The 15,845-nt window shown below is 38.5% G+C and overlaps 1 protein-coding gene across 7 annotated transcripts in view; it reads right to left on the bottom strand.

Annotated features, from left to right (window-relative positions):
- Positions 1-14,864, bottom strand: part of ARNT (aryl hydrocarbon receptor nuclear translocator) — a 66,223-nt gene extending 51,359 nt beyond the window's left edge. For 6 of the 7 annotated variants that reach the window (XM_088022273.1, XM_088022275.1, XM_088022274.1 and 3 more), the window contains exons 1-2: positions 14,707-14,864; positions 9,592-9,672 (exon numbers count right to left, since the gene is read on the bottom strand). In XM_088022273.1, coding sequence (XP_087878399.1) covers positions 9,592-9,672; positions 14,707-14,731 — 106 coding nt within the window. In that variant the 5' untranslated portion in view covers positions 14,732-14,864. The remainder of the gene's footprint in view (positions 1-9,591; positions 9,673-14,706) is intronic. The other variant, XM_028088210.2, reaches the window with a different exon arrangement.
- Between the last annotated feature and the right edge of the window lie 981 nt (positions 14,865-15,845).

The raw sequence follows: 15,845 nt of genomic DNA, 5'->3' as shown, positions 1-15,845 counted from the left end.
AACTCCAGAGCAAATAAAATGACCAAAGACAAAGCACATTATATAATATTCAAGCCACCAAGAAGACATTTGGCAGCTATGCACCAAACAAGAGCGCTGCAAAATCTGTTAAACAAAAACTGATAAAACAGAAAGGAGAAAATAATGATAGCTGGAGACTTCAACACCCCTCATTCAACTGACAGAACAATTAGAAAATCAGCAAAGATATAAGAGATCTCAATGACACCCTCAACCAACAGGATCTAATTAACATTTACTCAAACACTCTACCCACAATAGCAGGTACACATTCTTTCCAAGTGTCCCAGAATATAAACCAAGATAGGATATATCCTGGGCCGTTAAGCCTCAACAAATTTAAGAATGAAATCATAGATTACATTCTCCAACTACAGTGGAATTAATCTAGAACTCAGTAAAATAACAGGAAAATCACCATACACTTGGACACTAAATGACACATTTCTAAATAATCAATGAGTCAAAAAAGAAGTCTCAAATGAAATTAAAAATACACAGAACTAAAATGCAAATTAAAATACAAGATAGTAAAATTTGTGGAACACAGCAAAAGCTGTACTCAGAGAAAATTTTATAGCACTAAAATGCTTACACTGGAAAAGAGGAAAAGTCAAGTCAATCATCAAAAGCTTCCACTTCAAAATAAACCCAAAGCAAGCAAAAGGAAGGAATAGACAACGTAAACCAATGAATTTGAAAGCAGAAAAATAGTTTAAAAAAAAAAAATCAAAAGCTGGTTCTTTAAATAGATCCCAAAAATGGACAAGGCCTAGCAAACAAAAAACTACCAATATCAGAAATGAAAAGAGAGGAAAAAAAAAAAACCCGAAAAGACACTATCACCACAGACCTCAAAGAAATGAGACAGAAGTGGTAATACTAGGAATAACTAACAAACATAAATTTGACAACTTAGACAAAATGGACCAATTCCTTGAAAAAATATAGACCCAATAAAAAACAGATGACTTGAATGGCCCCATAAATATTAGGAAATTGAATCCATAATTTAAAAGCTCTCAGGGCGCCGGGTGGCTCAGTCGTTAAGCATCTGCCTTCAGCTTAGGTCATGATCCCAGGTTCATGGGATCAAGCCCCGCATCGGACTCCCTGCTCAGCGGGAAGCCTGCTTCTCCCTCTCCCACTCCCCCTGCTTGTGTTCCCTCTCTCGCTGTCTCTCTCTCTGTCAAATAAATAAATAAAATCTTAAAAATATATATAAAAAATAAAAAAATAAATTGCACCCAACCTAAAAACATAAAACCTCTTTTATGGATGTCTTTTATTACAAGCCCAAGCATTCATAACTGCCTTTAATACTGGATAAAGAATGTACTTAAGTACTCATCATTAAAATGATGATGCATTATCACAAACTAGTAACCAAAATAGTATGGTACTGGCACAAATACAGACATACAGGCCGAAAGAAAAAGACAGAGCCTAGAAATAAACCCTCACATGTATAGTTAAATGATTTAACAAGGGTTTCAAGACAATTCAGTGGGGAAAGGACAGTTTTTTCCAACAAGTGGTACAGGGAAAACTGTATATTCACAAGCAAAAGAATGAAGTTGTACTCTTACTTTATGACATACATAAAAATTAACTCATATAGATCAAACTCCTAAATGTAAGAACTAAAACTAGTTAACTCTAGAAGAAAGCACAGGAGGAAAACTTCATGAGAATGAATTTGGCAATTTCTTGAATATATCAAAAGCACAAGCAACAAAAGTAAAAAAAAATAGATAAATTAGACTTTATCACTAGAAACTTTTATGCATCAAAGAACACTATCAGGGCGCCTAGCTGCTCAGTTGGTACAACATGTGACTCTTAATCTCAGGATTGTGGGTTCAAGCCCCACGTTGGGTATAGAGATTACTTAAAAATAAAATCTTAAAAAAAAAAAAAACACTATCAAGAGAGTAAAAAGGCAACACACGGAATAGGAGAAAAAATATGCAAATCATGTATCTGATATGGAATGAATATTGAGACTATGTAAATAACTCCTACAACTCAACAATAAAAAACATAACCTGATTTTAAAATGTCCAAAAGACTTGAATAAACATTTCCTCAAAGAAGATACACAAATAGCTAATAAGCATATGAAAAGATGCTCGACCATTACTAATCATTAAAAAAATGCAAATCAAAACTACAATGAGACAGTTATCACCTCACACCCATTATGCTGGCCACCACCAAAAAATTTTAAAAATTATTTTAAACATTTTTCAAATAATAAAAAATAAATGGGTGCCTGGCTGGCTCAGTCGGTAGAGCATATGACTCTTGATCTTGGGGTCGTGAGTTCTGGCCCCATGTTGGGCACTGGGCATACTTAAAACTTTTTTAAATTAAAAAATAACAAGTATTGGGGCACCTGGATGGCTCAGTCAGTTAAGCATTTGCCTTCGGCTCAGGTCATGATCCTCCTCAGCAGGAAGCCTGCTTCTCCATCTTCCCCCCACCCCCCTCTCATGCTTTTTCTTGCTATCTCTCTCTCTCAAATAAACAATCTTTAAAAAAAAAAAGTATTGGTGAGGATGTGGGGAAACTGGAACTCTTATACTCTGTTGGTGGGAATATAAAATGGTGCAGTCACTATGGAAAACAGTATGGAGAGTCCTAAAAAAATTAGAAACAAAACTACTTTATGATCCAGTAATTCTACTTCTGGATATATGCTCAAAAGAATTGAAAGCAGAATCTCAAAGAGATACTTAGACAACATCCACGTTCATAGCAGCAATATTCACAATAGCCAAGAAGTGGAAGTAAGCCAACTGTCCACTGACAGATGAATGGATAAACAATTGGGTCATATACATCGCCTTTTAAAAAAATGAATCCTGCAAAACACGCAATACAGATGAACCTTGAAGATATTAGCTAAGTGAAATAAGCTAGTCACAAAAGGAGAAATACTATATGACTCTACCTCATTTAAGTAGAGTCACTGAGAAAGAGCATAGAATGGTCGTTTCCAGGGGCTGGAGGGATTTGGAAAATGGGGAGTTATTATTTATTGGGTACAGAGTTTCAGCTTTGCAAGATGAAAAAAGTTTTGGAGGTGTATGGTGATGATGGCTGCACAATATGAATATACTAAGGCCACTGAACTGTACAGTTAATGTTAAAATGGCAAATCTATGTTATTTGCATTTTGCCACAATAAAAAAAAATGTAATATATCAGAAAAATTTTAAGGTGGATCTATACCACTGAAATGGAAAGTTATCTACCATATATGACTATGGAAAAATAAGCTACAGAAAAAAATACATATAATATATTCCTTTTTTAAAGTTTATATGCAGGATGCCTGGGTGGTTCAGTTGGCTGAGCGTCTGCCTTCGGCTCAGGTCATGATCCCAGAGTCCTAACCCTTACAAACTTTACATGCTAGTGGGAGAGAGAGATCAACAAGAAAAATAATTAAAATATAAATTGGGATGACAATATGAAAGTAACATTTTATAGGTAAAAAATGGATAACCAAATTTCAAAATCAAATTTCATATGATTTAACCTATTAATACATTATATAGTGATAGATGTGGAGAAAAATAAACCAGGGGAAGTCAAATCACAAGTATGTAATGGTTAGGGGCGCATGGGTGGCTCAGTCAGTTAAATGTCCAACTCTTGTTTTCGGCTCAGATCATGATCTCAGAGTTCTGAGATCGAGCCCCGCATCAGGGTCCATGCTCAACACTGAGTCTGCTTGAGATTCTCTCTCCCACTCCTTAGGGGAAAAAAAAAGTATATAAAAGTTGAAGGATAGGAGGACAGCAATTTTAGATAGTGAGGAAAGACATCATTGAAAGGTAAAAGGAGAAAGGAATAGGAGACAAGAGATAAGAAAAGGAGATAAGGGAATAAACCATGCAGGTATCTGGGGGAAATGCATTGTAGGCAGAGTGCAAAGATCCAGAGGTGAGAACATGCCTGTTAAGTTCTAGAAACAGTATGGATGACATCATGGCTAGAATGGAGTGAGCAAAATGTTACAGAATAAACTAACACTGGTTATCTCTGGGATGGCATTTAGAGACTTCTACATTTGATTTTCTGTATATCCTTATTATTCTGTCTTTTACATTAAGGATATATTACTTTTATAACTGGAAAATGCATGATCCCAATTTTTTAAAAGAAAATGTGTGGGGGGGGTGGCATACACTGAAAATCTAAGAGAACAAAGCTTAAGCTTTAAAATTAGGTAAATCTGGATTCCAATCCTAGGGTTGCCACTTAACCACCTATATGACCTAATCTCTGAGTTTATCTGTAAAAAGTAGGTAACAATACCGACTTTTTCAGAAGATTTTAGATACTGCATGTGAAAATAACTTAGCATAGCACCTGAAACACTGTAAGTACTCCTTAAATAGTAGCTTTATAAAAATATATCCAACACCAGGGCGCCTGGGTGGCTCAGTTGGTTAAGCAAATGCCTTCGGCTCAGGTCATGATCCTGGAGTCCCGGGATCGAGTCCCACATCGGGCTCCCTGCTTGGCGGGGAGTCTGCTTCTCCCTCTGACCCTCTTCCCTCTTGTGCTCTCTATCTCTCATTCTCTCTCTCTCAAATAAATAAAATCTTTAAATATATATATATATCCAACACCAAATTGTTAATTGATTTTGCTATTAATTTTTTCACTACAAAAGCAATATATTAAAATATGGATACACAGAAAACCAAATGTAAAAGTCTCTAAAAATATTCAACAATACAAAAGTGAACAGGGGCACCTGGATGGCTCAGTTGGTTAAGCAACTGCGTTCAGCTCAGGTCATGATCCTGGAGTCCTGGGACTGAGTCCCGCGTTGGGCTCCCTGCTCAGCAGGGAGTCTGCTTCTCCCTCTGACCCTCCTCCCTCTCATGCTGTCTCTCATTCTCTCTCTCAAATAAATAAATTTTAAAAAAATCTTAAAAAAAACAATACAGAAGTGAACAATCAAAAGTAAAATCCTCTACACATATACTCCAATCCCATTTTCCCCCAATCCCATTTTCCCCCTGTGGGTAACTGCTATTAACATTTTGATATGAATCTTTCCAGATCTTTTTCTATATACCATATATCAAAGGTTTTTTGGTAATTTTTACATAAGAAAGGGAGCAATCATATTATATTTATTCTGAATGTTTTTTCCATATAACAATAAATTTGGAATGTGTATCATGTCAATAAATAGTTAGCTCACCCTTTTTAATAGTTATATAGTACTTCTTAGTACAAATGTATATATTTATGACATTCAAACAATCAGTATCATAAATAATGTTTCAATGAACACCACTGTGTATTTTTATGCATGGTGCCAGTGTTTCTACACTAATAAATTTCTGAAAATGACCCCCTGGATATAAGGGAACATATTTAAAACTTTGCCCATTACACTCTAAGAAGGCTATACCAATTAAAGAGCCTCACCAACCATATCAAATTATTCATATGTCCACCTGCATTGAGTCCTAGCAATCCTTCAAATTTTTGCTAATTTTCTAGGTATAAAATGATTATTGTTAGTTTAATGTTCATTTATCTGTCATTAGTAAGACTGAATATATTTTTTATTGCTCATACTTTTTCTATTTTGTCCTATAAAATTTAAATAGTGATTACATGTAACTTCCCTAAGAAAAAACAAAATCTCCAATTAAAAATAAAGTTCACACTTTTAGTAATAGGTTTATATAGAATCTGAGTTAGAGGAATTTAGAGAAAGAAAAGATGATTCTGAGATGGTTTAAATTAAGAAGTGGCATAGTTTGTAGCACAGAAAAGGTACTCAATAAGAAGGAAAAAGTAAAGGAAACAAGGCAGGCAGGCAGGCAGGCAGGCAGGCAGGCAGGCAGGCAGGCAGCCAGCCAGCAAGTTTCAAAAAGGTAAATGAAGCTGGGCCTCAAAAAAAGTTTAAGGAGTGGAAAAAGGCATTCCACACAAAGGACATAAGCAAATCCTAAAGGGAGGTATGAAAATAGGTGTAAAGAGCTGTCAGGCCTAAATAGAGCACACAGTCTGTATTTGGGAGAAAAAAATAAGATGTCAAGTGTTACCCAGTTGTGAAAAGACCTTGAATGACAAGATGAAATCTTAGATTTGATTCAACAAGCAACCAAAAGATAAAATACACCTTTAAATCAGAGTGACAACAAGAAAACATAAATTAAAAGATTAATCTGACAGATTTAAAGTTTGAAGTAACAGAAGAAGGAAGATGAATTATACTAACCATAGATGAGGTGATACAGGCATAGTGTTATAAAAAATAAGGATAAAAAGGTTAAAAGAACTTCTAAAATTTTAAGCTATGCAACTTCTGAATAAAAATAATGGAGTAAATGCATACATCTACTTTTACTCTTCCCCCCCCCAAAAAAATTACATAAGGAGAAAAACAATTTTATACAAGACATAAAATCCATGGACAGAAAAATGGAAGAAAGGAGCAACAAATTTTTGGAAATGGACCACTGCCTTGATAGATCCACAAGAACTGAATCCTAAGCCAGCAAGGGGAAAAGCAAAAAACCACCCCAATTTATATGTCAGAATCCCCCAAGTCTCAGGAATTGGTGATTCTAGGTACGGGGGAGAGGGTGTGTGTGAATGAAAGCTAAAATAAAAAGAATTGGTTCAACAATGTTTAAGCAGCAGGTGGGTTTCCAGATCCTCTCCTTGTTCCTTTTAGCAAGGAAACTGCCTTATTCCCCAATAAAAGACTATTTTATTCTCTGGAGAATATAAATATTCATTTCTATCTATTTGCCCTGGCCCAAGGAACACCAGGCAAAGTTGAAAGTGAGACTACCATACTGAAAACAGGGAAACTAACAGCAATGTATGCAAAATGGACGCTTCACTCTTCCCTTGTTGCGCTGCCTCGCCTATATTCCATGTTTTCTCTTTCTTGGATTACTAGTGAAACACATCCTCTACTAAGCTCTTAAGAAAGAGTGTAAGTGAGACCTTGGATATATGAAAATATCTTTCTTATATTTCACTAACTGATAGTTTGCCTACGTCTGCAACTCTAAGTTGGAAATTATTTTCCCTATGAATTCTGAAGGCATTGCTCCATTGCCTTCTACTTTCCAGTGTGACTAGTGAGAAGCAAAATCAATCTGATTCCAGATTCTTCTGAAGTGATCAACTTTTTTTCTTTGCAGCTCACAGGATACTCTTTTTATTTGATGCTGAAATCTCATGATACTGTGCCGAGATGTGGGTGTGTTTTCATTCACTGGTCTGTCCCTTCAATTTGAAAACTCATGTCTTCTACTTCCCGAACATTTTATTCAAACAAAAACAAAAAAATTAAAAGAGGTAAAAATGGTTGTTACTGGGGAGAAGAAACAGAGAACGGAGTGGAGGACTGTTGTTTTTCTAAGAAATCATGTAAAACTAAGTCTTTAAATAAATATACGCATGTATAATTTTGATTAAAATTACTTTATACATATACATATTTAAACATCTTTTAAATATATACTTTTACATAATCAAAACATTTTATATGTTTAAATATATATATGTTTTAGGGGGAAACATATATATTGGTTATTTATCTGATAAATACATGAAAGAATCCAAACATTTCCAGCTGCTTAGCCTGGGGAACTGGAAAAACTGTGATAGTCATGGAAGATACAGAAAAGTTAGGAAGGGTAGAAGATCTGAAGGAAAATCTGAGCATATTATGTAAATTGTATGTTAAAGATTATTCAAATAGAGATGCATTTTAAATAGATGAAAATATAGTAAACAAGCTATGTGAGAAGACAGGAATGACAATTTTAGAGAATCTTTTTTTTTTGAGAATCTTTAATACATGGAAGATAAATGAAGGGAATGGGATATAAGTAGTTAGCAAACAAATATTTAAGGTAGGAAAGCAAGTAGGTGGGCAAATAGAAATGAAGGAAACTTATTCATTATAAGTTCTAGCCCCAGCAATGAGACTAGAAAAGAAGTATAATGAACAAGAAAAAGAAAATGAGCAGGCAAAAGAGAAAAAGAAGAGTCAGTGGAAAAAAAAAAAAAGCAGAGCAGCATATCCAAGAGACTCATCAAAAAGGCACAATTATGGGGTATGAAGAACTAGGAGACGAATTCCAGTAAGAAGCCTAAAAGTTACTCAAAGAGCTGAGAAACAGGGGCGGGCACCTGGATAGCTCAGTTGGTTAAGCGTCTGCCTTCAGTTCAGGTCATGATGCCAGGGTCCTGGGATCCAAATCCCGCATCGGGCTCCCTGCTCAGTGGGGTGTCTGCTTCTCCCTCTCCCTCTGCTCGCGCTCACTCCCAAATAAATAAATAAGTAAAATCTTTAAAAAAAAAAAAACACTTATCTCCTAAAAAAAATAATAATAATATTGACTACGGGGGCGCCTGGATGGCTCAGTCAGTTGAGCGTCAGACTCTTCATTTCAGCTCAGGTTATGATCTCAGGGTTGTGAGTCCAGCCTCAGGATGGGTTCAGTACAGATTCTGCTTGAGATTCTCCCTCCCTCTCTCTGCCCCTCCCCCTACACATGAATGCATGCATGTGCACTTGCTCTCTAAAATAAATAAAGAAAAGTGGTGCTTCAGTGGCTCAGGTGGTTAAGCGTTCAACTCTTGATTTCAGCTCAGGTCATGATCTCAGGATCCTGAGATGGAGCCCTGAGTCAAGCTCTGCACTGGGCATGGAGCCTGCTTGACAGTTTCTCTCCCCTTCTCCCTTTGCCCCTCCCCCACCCTCTCTGAAAAATAAAAATAAAATAAAAAATTTAAAATAAAAGAATGTTTGTTGACTGTGTAGACAGATTGCCAACAATCAAATTGTCTCTACCCCCTACTAGCTATGAGATTTCAGACAAACTATTCACTCTCTGCCTTAGTTTCCTCATTTATAAAACAGTAACATTAGTACATACTTCATAGGACTGTTGTAAAAATTAAAAAAGATATTACATATGAGGATTAAACGAAATAATGTATTTAGAATAGAACAATTACTAATAAATGCTACTTATTATAAATTAATTCATGTTAATGGCTTAATTAGTATTACCCTTGCAGAGGTATTTTCATGTTTTTTTTTTTTTTAAGATTTTATTTATTTATTTATGTGACAGAGAGAGACACAGCAAGAGAGGGAACACAAGCAGGGGGAGTGGGAGAGGAAGAAGCAGGCTTTCACGCTGAGCAGGAAGCCCAATGCGGGCTCAACCCCAGGACCCTGGGATCATGACCTGAGCCAAAGGCAAATGCTTAATGACTGAGCCACCCAGGCGCCCCGAGGTATTTTCATGTCGACAGTGCATAAAGATATGAACCCCCAACATTCACTTACTCAACCAATACTTATTTAACTCTAGTCCTACATCCTTGGCACCACTGTGAGCGGTGCGGCGCTGTGGTGAAAAAGGAAGGTAAAGGTCCTGCTCTCATGAAACTTAAATTCTAATTACATTGTTAAAATCATAAACTTTGTCCATTCAACTACAGTGAAAATGTAGAGGAGAAAATACAAAATGAAGAAATGATGAAGAGGGGCACCTGGCTGGCTCAGCTGGTAGAGCATGCAACTCTTGATCTCGGGGTTATAAGTCTGAGGCTGATGTTGGGTATAGAGATTACCTAAAAATAAAATATTTAAAAAAATGATGAAGAGATGTAAAAGTTTATAGAGAATTAATTCGAAAAATCAGATATGGTTTCTAACATACAAACAGGAAAGCGCAACCTGGCATAAGTAGGAACTTAATAAATGTTTAATCATTCTTAAAAACAGATGGCTCTAGAAGCAGGGCCTATCACTGGGTGTGGATGATGGGCCCAGATACACTCCAGTGAGCTCAAGCCTTGCATTTCAGAAAGGCTTTAAATGTATTCTTTATTCTTTTACTGTTACATCTAAATGAAATCCGCTAGGGGCGCCTGCCTGGCTCAGTTGGTAGAGTATGTGACTCTTGATTTGGGGGCTGTAAGTCTGAGCCCCACACTGGGTGTAGAGATTACTTAAAAATAAAATCTTAAAAAAAAAGGTTATTAAATACATACATACATAAAATCAGCTCTATACCCCCCACATAGGACAGTACCACCAGGGAATTAACCTTTAAAATAAATACTGTGGGGGCGCCTGGGTGGTTTAGTCAGTTCAGTGTCCGACTTTTGATTTCAACTCAGGTCTTGATCTTGGGGTTGTGGGTTCAAGCCCCACATTGGGCTCCATGCTGGGCATGGAGCCTACTTAAATAAATAAATACATACATAAATATTTGAGTGAATAGTTTGAAGGAAAAAAAAATGGTTCCAAAAAGTTTCCACAGTCAGGGATTCAAATTTTACTAGTTTTGGAATGAAATACCCACAATGTGTCATGGCCTAAGTAAAATCCAGGAAAAAAGGGTTTGTTCCCTTGACTCTTACAACTTAGTTGTTGTTTTTTTTTAAGATTTTATTTATTTATTTGAGAGACAGAGAATGGGAGAGAGAGAGAGAGAGCACATGAGAGGGAGGGAGGGTCAGAGGGAGAAGCAGACTCCCTGTTGAGCAGGGAGCCTGATGCGGGACTCAAACCCGGGACTCCAGGATCATGACCTGAGCCGAAGGCAGTCGCTTAACCAACTGAGCCACCCAGGCGTCCCTAGTTTTTGAAGATGAACCACCGTTTGGCACTGTGTTGCTACCAATAACCTACTGTTATTTCCTTAGAAGCCATCCTCTATCACAGAGAACCACAAAAGACTTTCATTAAACATCCAGGAAACAGTATTCTCATCTGTTAGTGGACTGTTTGAGTAGAGGGGTAGGGCTATAGTGCAAAAAACTAAAATTAGAGACCACTACTCCACAAAAATAAGAAAACTAGAGTTCCAAAAATGCAGAAGTATCTACTTCTTAATGTTTAAGAAAATAAAGATTCAGGTTGGCACCACAAATCTAATGCATGAGCTACACAGATCTAATAGGCAGATCAAGGTTCTTTTTCAAAATGTTAATTGTATTTCAATTGTTGAATTAGTAAATTATATTTAATATACTTTCAAAAAGGTTTTTGCAATAAAATATCTTGACATCTTAATTTTATACCACATAAATTCCTATCTTTCCCATATCTGAAAAAAGTAAAGGTAATGGGTATGAATATTGTTAATTAATGCTTTCAAAACTGTAATTTACATAGGTGAAAATTATGGAAAAAGAAAAATCTTTCCTAAATACCAGCTTCACAAACCCAAACAATGTTCATTCCTTTACCTTCTGCCACATTCTCCATCCACAATAAGTGGTACCTACTAGCACAAAAAGAGGTGAGATGAGACTACCAGAATCAAGAAAAGAAATACCTACATGCCTACAAATTCATTCAAATCTCTGGTTTGAATACTGAACTGGAAGTCAAATACCTAATCTCTTCCCAACCAGTGCCTTAGCCAATGCATTATGAATCATGCATGCAATTTAAAAAGTGTTCATCAAAACTGTTAGTATTTCATAGACAAAAAAGGCAGCCTCCTAACAATTCACGGACCACCTACCACCCACTTCTACAAGTAAAAGTAATGAAAAATAATAGAATACGGGGAATTATCAATTCATGCAGAGAAAAGGCCATTATTGCATTAGACCTATTACTTTAACATAACTCTTAGAGTAGAGAATAAGCCATATCTTACTCTACTTTTGATCCAGCACCATGTTAAGACATAGTGAAAATTCAAAGGAACCAGGTCCCCTACAAGATACTGAGGGGCCACCAAAAGTCTCTAAATCACACTCTAAGTAAAATTAACATGATCACCAAGCATTCTTATTAACGATGAAGATTAAGTTAAATGGAGCTTAGAGAGAAAAGTTAAATAATGATTACACAAATCTTTGCAGACAGTTGTGAAGACAGAATTAACAAGAACTATAGGGAATCTTAACCAGCAAAAAGATAAAGTAGAAAAAAACTCAAAGAAATAGGTATGTATCTAGTGCCTAAAATGGCTCTAAGGAAATGTTTGACCATGCAACAAAGAATTCTGACCTGAAAACCATTTACTTTATTTTTTTTTAAAGATTTATTTATTTATGGGCGCCTGGGTGGCTCAGTTGGTTAAGCGACTGCCTTCGGCTCAGGTCATGATCCTGGAGTCCCGGGAGTCCCACATCGGGCTCCCTGCTCAGCGGGGGGGTCTGCTTCTCCCTCTGACCCTCTTCCCTCTCGTGCTCTCATTCTCTCTCTCAAATAAATAAATAAAATCTTTAAAAAAAAAAGATTTATTTATTTCAGAGCTTGCAAGCGTGCAGCTAGCAAGTGGGGGGGGGGGGCAAAGGGAGAAGAGAGAATCTCAAGCCGACTCCCCACTGAGGGCAGAGCCTGCTGGAGGCTTGATCCCAGGACCCTGAGATCATGACCTCAGCAAGAGTCCAAGGCTCAACCAACTGCACCACCCAGGAGCACCAAAAACATTTACTTTCTTTTCACTCGGCACAGTACATTTCCACCCTGTGACCCTCCATTCATAGTCCACATTTCCCAAAACGCAACAAGCTATAAAAGTCTACAATGTGTCCATAATCGCTTCCTTTTGCTCAAAGGAGCAAAAGAAGAAATGAAGGAAAAAAATAAATTTATTTGAATTACCAGGTGTTGAATGTTGTACCAATAACGTGGAAGAGATGTGAGAATTTTTCAACATCAAAAAGGAAATCTAAAAATTGCAGAAGCAGGCTGTCAAAGGATAATAAAATCAAATGTTTCATAAGCAAGGATTCTACGCAAATAAATACCATTTTCTGCTTCAGATTTCAGCTGATATGAATCACCTAATGAAATGTGATCAAGAAACTGTCATTCTGGTCATTGTTGTTGAAAAAACAAAATAAAGCAGCCCCACCCACACTGCTGGAAAAAAGGTCCCGACATATGCACTAAACTTGTTTACCCTGGCCACCTCTTAATAAGAGAAATGCTTTGCAACTTGACTAGGGTTATGTAACTATTTTGCAATGTGTTATCAGTTTAAAATCCTGTTTATTTACTCCCTAGTTTTAACACATAGGTTATTTTATTACACGGTCAGGTTTGCCATAATAATAGCATCTTTCCAATTTTATTCCATCATCAGCACTTCCTGAAATAGAACTTAAGCCATTAATTTTATCTACTTTTCCTCTAAAAAATTTTAAAAGATTTTACAATATATTGGCATGTGACAAATTAACTTCTTTAAATAGCTCTGTTCCCAGAAACAGGGTAGTAAAGACAGTAAATTTCACAGTGATTCAACTGTTACAGCAAAACTTGGGTACCACAAAATAATACTCATTTCAGAGACATGGAAAAAATCCAATTTCAGTTTCAACATGGGAACCCCAGTGAATCCCTTTCACTGCTGTATTTTCAAGTAATTCAGCCCCAACTTCTGGCTTCTTTTTTAAAAGACTATCAAAGACAGGGATTTCTGGAAAAGGATTTTATTTCACAAGAGAATGGCCAAGGTCTGCAAGGTAATCTAGGATCCCTAAAATGAAATACTTCCCAGGGAGAAAAAACTAATATAGTGGAAAGAGGGCTGGGACTAGGAGTTTGGAGACCTGATCTGTCTAGACCTGACTCAATACACCCCACTCCATTGCTTAGACATGACTGGCTAGATTTTTTAATATTCAAGCTCCCCCTTTTGAAGAGATGTTCACTTAAAAATGACATGAAACTGAGTTTTTCTTTCAAAAGAACTCTCAAACCTTTTTTTTTAAATTTTTTAAAGATTTTATTTATTTGACAGAGAGAGAGCACAAGCAGGGAGAGTGGCAGGCAGAGGGAGAGGGAGAAGCTGGCTCCCCGCTGAGCAGGGAGCCCGACCAGGGCTGGAGCCCGACCAGGGCTGGATCCCAGGACCCTGGGATCATGACCTGACCCGAAGACAGACGCTTAACCGCTTAACCGACTGAGTCACCCAGGCGCCCCCTGAACTTTTCTTAAAGAATGGGAACTGCCTCGATCTACACCCAACAAGATTTAAACCTCGGTTTCTGGATGCTTAGCTGTTGGCAAGATCTGCCCTGAACACCAACCATTACACAAACTTCTGTCCTCAGCAGCTGAAGACACTAGAGGCACTTAATATATAAACGCGTTTCAAAGGATAGTGGGGGGGGGGGCGGTGGGGTAGAACAGTCTAGAGAAACTGAGTATATATTCAAAGATTTTTAAATTTAATTTAAAATTTAAATGTTTAAACGTTTGGAAGTTCAACACTTCAGCTAAACAGCAACGTGGTCCAGTCTTTATAAATCCAATTTAAAGTAAAACAAGCCATTCTGCCCAGTTATTCTGCATCAAGCAGCTCCAGTGGGCAGAGTTGAAAGAGGACCACATCACACACCAGAAAGCCGCCAGGAGAGTGGAGGCAGGCCAAGCCCAGAGCGGGGAGCCGCTCCAACAGAACTCGCCCCAAGAACTCCCACCCGCCTGCTCCCTCCCTCCACCTCGGGTCTCCCCAGTTCCCTAGGGTCGGCCCCTCCCCCCCACTACCTTCCCCCACAAACCTCTGGCCACCGCCGCTCGTCCTAGCGCCCTCAGCCCCAACTACTGCCCCTGAGCCTGGGTCTCCTAAGCTGCCAACCCCTCAGCCCCTCCTCCGTTAGAGGCGCCCCAGTCCTCCGTCTACTCACCGGGGTTAGCAGCAGTCGCCGCCATGGCCGTAGATGCCACTGCTGTCGCGCCACCCCCCGGTGGGAGGAGCCGCCGCCACCGAACCGAGGGAGGGGGAGGGGAGAGCCACTCCCCAGACGCTGCACCCTACAGCCGCCACCGCTACGGCGGAATCAAAGATGGCCGCTGCGGCAACCCCCCACCGGCCCCAGCCCCTACGGAGAACAGACCCCGCCCATAGAGTGGGTGGAGTCATCCCCCACGGCCCGCCCGCTCTGGGAAACTGACCAATGAAAATACCAAGAGGTAGGGCTGGCCACTGTGCCCGCCGGTCCATTGGAGGAGGGAGGGCAAAAAAGAAGTCCAGCTGTCTCTCTGATCCCGCCTCCTGTGCGTCAGAGGTCAGTGATCGAGTGACGTAAGTGAAAAAAATTTTACTGAAAAGCTTGGCTAGGTGGTGGATTCGCCCGGCTGACAACTGTGCAGACGAGTTGTTTAGTAAATCCTCTTTAGGTGCTCTAATGCTTCAACTTTACACAGTGATTTGTAAATCACTTTTTAGAATTTGTTCCTCCTTTCAGGACGTTTGTCCGTGGTGGAAAAAACTCAATTTTTGAGTGCCTGGTATGGAACTGGTTGTGTAAAACCATCTGGGCGCTTAAGGTCTAGTGAGGGAGATGCACACAGCCCAAACAGAAGGCAATGTATGAAGAAGGTTTTTTTTTTTAGATTTTATTTGTTTATTTGAGAGAATGAGAGAGAGAGAGAGCACGAGAGGGGGTTGCGTCAGAGGGAGACGCAGACTCCCCGCTGAGTGGGGAGCCCGATGCGGGACTCGATCCAGGGACTCCAGGATCATGACTTGAGCCAAAGGCAGTCGCTTAACCAACTGAGCCACCCAGGCCCCCTGAAGAAGGTATTTTGATCAAGAGTGGGATGATTTCCTTTGGTCAATGATAGGGACACAATGATGGGCTTTTAGTAGGGAAGTGATAAGATGAGGACTGAACAGATTTTTTAATAATAGGAAGCACTGAGCATTCGGGCCGGATGCTATCCAAACTGCTTTGTGCGTTTACTCATTTAATCCTCACAACACTGTAATGTAGATTCTACTATTTCCATTTTGCACATAAGGAAACAAGCAAAGAGATTAAGC

This window comes from Eumetopias jubatus, unplaced genomic scaffold (assembly GCF_037043125.1).
Source record: "Eumetopias jubatus isolate StellerSeaLion01/CBP00866 unplaced genomic scaffold, mEumJub1_p1.0 scaffold_4, whole genome shotgun sequence".
Classification (NCBI taxonomy): Eukaryota; Metazoa; Chordata; class Mammalia; order Carnivora; family Otariidae; genus Eumetopias; species Eumetopias jubatus.
Note: the sequence above shows the minus strand (reverse complement) of the source record. Positions and strands in the feature narration are given on the sequence as shown.